We start from the raw sequence: 4,880 nt of genomic DNA, 5'->3' as shown, positions 1-4,880 counted from the left end.
AAAGCCAATGCATGCGTTCCCAGGCTTAATTGTACAACATTTTATATAATCTGACAAATGTAATATAAACAGCAAATGCAGGAACGTAGGAATTGCCAGACTGGATCAGACCAGTAATTCATTCAGTGGTTCTCAAACTTTTTTTTCTAGGCCCCTCTTTCAAAATATTTCAGCCCCCTGCCCAAACTGATAGCAAATTACTGTACATACTCATAGGGACTCATACCCTGGTATTGCCACTACTTTTGTGGTGGAGGCATTGCCGTCAGAGCTGGGTGGCTGGAGAGTGGCGGCTGGTGGCCAGGTGCCAAGCTCTGAAGGCAGAGCTATTGCCAGCAGCAGCACAGAAATATGGGTGGCATGATTCAGGGTGGCAGCTACATTATCCCTCTCCCACTCCCCCCAGCAATATTTTTTGTGATCTTGCGACCCCTCTATAATAGCCTTGCGAATTCCGTTGGGTCAGGACCCCTAGTTTGAGAAACCCTGATCTATAGTCCTGTCTCCAAAAATGACTAGCCTCAGATGCTTCAGATATATCTATAAGAATTCCTGTAGTGGACTGTTATGAATTAACCTGCCCACAGAAGAAGTTTCTTCCTAACCCACATCAGTTGGCTTATGCCCCAAAATATATATTCTTGTACAGACACCCACATCTATATCTGTATCTACAGCAGGAAGCATATGACTATTCTCTGGATTTGACTAGCAGTAGGCGTTTCCAGAAAAGGGCAACCTGCTTATTGTGAACTTGTATACAATGAATCTCTATTTATAAAACCCTCTTCCACAAACGCTTACTCACACATGTTGCTTTGTTACATGAGTAAATCTACTCACGCAGGTTGTTTCCAGACCGGCGATTGGTGATAGAGAATGAAAAATCCCCAAATGGTTTTAATGCATTTGCAAAGTGCATAGCTCAATAGTTCACCAAGCTTCTTGTTTATCAAGCTGTTAGTCACCCAACACTATTGTATGGCACTGAAACTTGGACAACCTATAGATACCACTTGAAAGTCCATGAACACTGCCTTCATAAGATTCTGAAGATCAAATGGGAAGACAGGTACACCAATATTAGTGTTCTGGAAGAGGCAAAGGCCACCAGTATTGAGGCAATGATCATCCATCAGTAGTTTCTCTGGACTGGTTATGTTGTCAGGATGCCAGACCATCACCTCCCAAAACAGGTCCTGTTCTCTCATCTGAAAGAGGGGCACCATAACGTGGGTGGACAATGGAAGCATTATTATGACTTGCTGAAGGACCACCTTAAAAAGTGTAATATTGACACTTGGGAGACACTTGCCTAGGATCGCTTAAAATGGAGTGAAATCCTATGTGATGGTCCCCGGCATTTTGAACTTGCTCATCGACAAGCTGAAGAGGACAAGAGGCACAGGAGGATGGAGAGACTAGCTTCCAGTCATGGTCAACAGCCTCCTGCTGAGCCTGAAAACATCTGCTCTCATTGTAATGGAACTTGTGGTTCAAGGATTGGCCTTATTAGCCACCTGAGGACTTATAACTCCCATGGAAGATGACCACACTCAGTAACGAGTGATTGCCCATTATCATCAGTTTTCAGAGACACCTTTTCTTGTTGGAAAAGTGTTCCATGCAAGGAACTGTATTAATTGTAACAGATGTGCACTGTAGATAATGTGAAGGAGATTACAGGTGGATTCCTGTGAAAACCAGATTAACAAGGAAATCTGTATTAAGGGTTCAGAATAGGATCCAGAATACCAAAGTGATCAGATAAAGGGGGACAAATAACAAAAGCAAGGCAGCAATACTCTTGAAAAATCTACCTAAAGGATACATTATATTGGTTTTATTCTCTGATTGGATGAGTATACACTTAGAATTAGATTTATTAGGTAAATACTTGTGTGTATGGAGTTCAACACTGCTTATATTTTACAGGCTGCTTAGGCAACAGTTGGGGCAGTAATTTTAATTGCAGTGAACAGCTAGATCTTGGACTTCACTGAGATTCTATTTAAGGTCAGTGGATCTTTCTAATAAGGCAGTTGTCTAGAATCTTGGTTGACAGCTTTCATTAGATCTTCTGGATCTTCAGAACTGCTGATGAGGGCAACTGCCTTAAATGATGGATCTCTGACCTCCAGTGTTGATGTACTTGTTCCTCTGTCCGATGTTTTCTTAGTTCTGTTCCATTCATGTTCCTTTCTATCCAGTTGCTTTGGACTGCAATAGGGAGCGTAAACCTCCGTGGTTTCCTCAAACTGTAGGCAATCCACATTGTAGTATTTTTTCCTCATCTGCAAGACATTGTTGAACCAGTGTCCCCAAAGGATTTCTCGAGGGACATATGAACTTCTCGACTGGTGTGAAGTTCCAGTTGAATCTCCAGTGTAGACAAATGTAACCAAGATTTCAAAACTGTCTTTTGCCAAAGCTTTTCGATCTAGATCATATAAAGGGCTGTCATGGTCAATTTCATGTACGATGGTCACAGGTGTAACAAGTATGACCTGGTCATTTAGTAACTTCAAGTCCTTGTATTCCATTGTCATTCTCCCCTCCATATCTTCTATGTAGCGCAGAAGCTGAGCTCGTACTGTGCCTTCAACCATGTGGTTTGGCCGGAAATCACCAATGCGCCACATGAGGCAAAGTTTATCATCTCTTAGGCCTATGGTGGCACAGTAGCTGAAGCGGATGGTCTGAGCTCTCTTTCGAGCTGTGGCCATTTTAGCCAAGGCAGCTCCAATAATGAATGTGTCAATAATACAGCTTAATACTGACTGTAGGACCACCATCAGGATCGCTACAGAGCACTCTTCAGTGACACAACGAAAGCCAAAACCTATGGTCGCCTGGGTTTCAAGTGAGAATAAGAATGCTCCCGTGAAGCTATGCACCTTAGCAACACAAGGGGTTATTTCTTCATCATGTACTAAATCTCCATGTTGGATTGCTATAAGCCAAAAGACCAAGCCAAAGAACAGCCAAGAAAGAATGTAAGATAAAGAGAATATCACAAACATATGGCGCCATTTGATGTCCACTAATGTGGTGAAAATATCAGCCACGTAACTCTCCCATTCTCCAAAGATGTGTTTGAAATGCACATTGCAGCTGCCATCCTTGTGGAGAAATCTCTTCTGCATTTTTTTTGCCCTCACTGTGGTGCATTCTTGAGAAGAATTTTGGTAGCAGAGCTTATTTTCTTGCATTTTTACAAGCCTTTAGTGATCACGGTTCTCAGTGATCCGTCTTGTGTTGACTCAGTGGCCTCAGCTCACTGGACACGTCCGTGGTTCCAATGGCTAATTGTTCTCTCTCCTCATTTGAAGTCTACAAAAGAAAAAGAAGAGAAGAAAGTTTAATTTTGATTTCCTATGCTGGACTTTCCATGACACCTACACTACGCACATTACCTCTATGGTTTCAGTAACTCCTGTTAAGTTTTACAAATATTGAGTATTGATTATTCCTCTCATCTCAGAAAACATCATTAACTTGGGACTGTATTTATAAAATAAAACTTGCTGGCAATTTTCTGAACTTTTTAAAGATTTTGTATCCAATTAAAATGGACAGCAAAGAACATTTGTTTTTTCTATTTTATATATTATATTTCTAATGTTTCTCACAAGTCGCATTTGGTCAGGATGGATTACCACGAAGCCTTAATAGGAATGACAAGCACCTGCAGATGGACCTTTTGAACAAAGAGCTGAAATGAATGAACTAGAAGAGAGATATTCTTGAAACAATGGACCCAGTAGCCAAGCTTGGAAATCTAAATCTGGTTGCCCCATTACAGATTGAGGCACTCAGGGGAGCTTGCAGACACGCTGGTACCTGACTGAAGTGTTAAGTGTCAATTGAAACAGTCCATTGAAAATGAATGTAAGCACCAACATTTCAAAATTTGTTTCTGAGGGCCAACTTCTGCTCTCAGTGACACCGCTGCAAATTGAAGTCAATAGACGTACTTTGGATTTGTAACTGCGTAACCGGAAAAAAAAACCTTAGACCTGAATTATCATTCCCAGCATCACAGCAACATGAGAGAATATTTCACACATGCATAGTCTTCTAAGCTCTTGATTGCCTACTAAGCTCCAGAAGGACTAAGCTAAGATTGCCAAAGTTTTTCTTCTACAGTATTGCAAAGTTCTGCTAGTTATATTTGCTAAAAGGGCTAAACCTCTTTTCTACCTAGAGTTAAGCAGATGACATCATAAACATGACATCAGTGGACCAGATTCTCCTTTCACGTTGTTGTCAATCGGGGGTAACTCCATTGACATTAGTGGGGTTTGACTGGTGTAAAACTGGTTTAAGTCAGAGGAGAATAGGGGCCTATAATCATGTCACATTGCAACATGTAATAAAAGAGAGACTGAGGTACTGACTAACCAATGCCTTGCATATTTCATGTTCATTTATACCCATGCTTAGTGGGTTTGAAACACTGACAAATCAGAGTTGACTGTAGGGCTTGCTGAAATTTTTCAATCATAACTTTTTTTGACAGAAAACTGAGTTTTCAACTTAACAATATTCTTTGTTTAAAGTGCTTGTTCTCCTCAAAAAAAATAGATTTTTCAACCAAAAAATGATGTTCTATCTCCCCCGTTCCTCTGGTTTTCAAGTTTTTAGTTGAACATTTTTAGCTTTAGGTTTTCCAGTGAAAAGTCAAACTTCCTCATGGAAAGAAAAAAAAATAACATTGCCCAACCAGCCTGGGTATTTTGCAACAACTCTGTAGTCATTTTGCATGGATGTAAATGACCACACAAGATTCAAAGTACTGGAGAATTTGTCCCATAGAGAGCAATACTGGATGAGGTAAAATAACAGGCCAAAAATTCTTACATCTGAGTAACAACGAT

General features: G+C 40.6%; 1 protein-coding gene across 1 annotated transcript; it reads right to left on the bottom strand.

The window, feature by feature from the left end:
* Window positions 1-1,909: 1,909 nt before the first annotated feature.
* On the bottom strand, window positions 1,910-3,212 carry KCNJ16 (potassium inwardly rectifying channel subfamily J member 16). The gene has a single exon (XM_032797218.1). The coding sequence runs from the start codon at window positions 3,210-3,212 to the stop codon at window positions 2,031-2,033; it is 1,182 nt and encodes a 393-aa protein (XP_032653109.1). The 3' UTR covers window positions 1,910-2,030.
* Between the last annotated feature and the right edge of the window lie 1,668 nt (window positions 3,213-4,880).

This window comes from Chelonoidis abingdonii, chromosome 13, assembly GCF_003597395.2.
Source record: "Chelonoidis abingdonii isolate Lonesome George chromosome 13, CheloAbing_2.0, whole genome shotgun sequence".
NCBI lineage: Eukaryota > Metazoa > Chordata > Testudines > Testudinidae > Chelonoidis > Chelonoidis abingdonii.
Note: the sequence above shows the minus strand (reverse complement) of the source record. Positions and strands in the feature narration are given on the sequence as shown.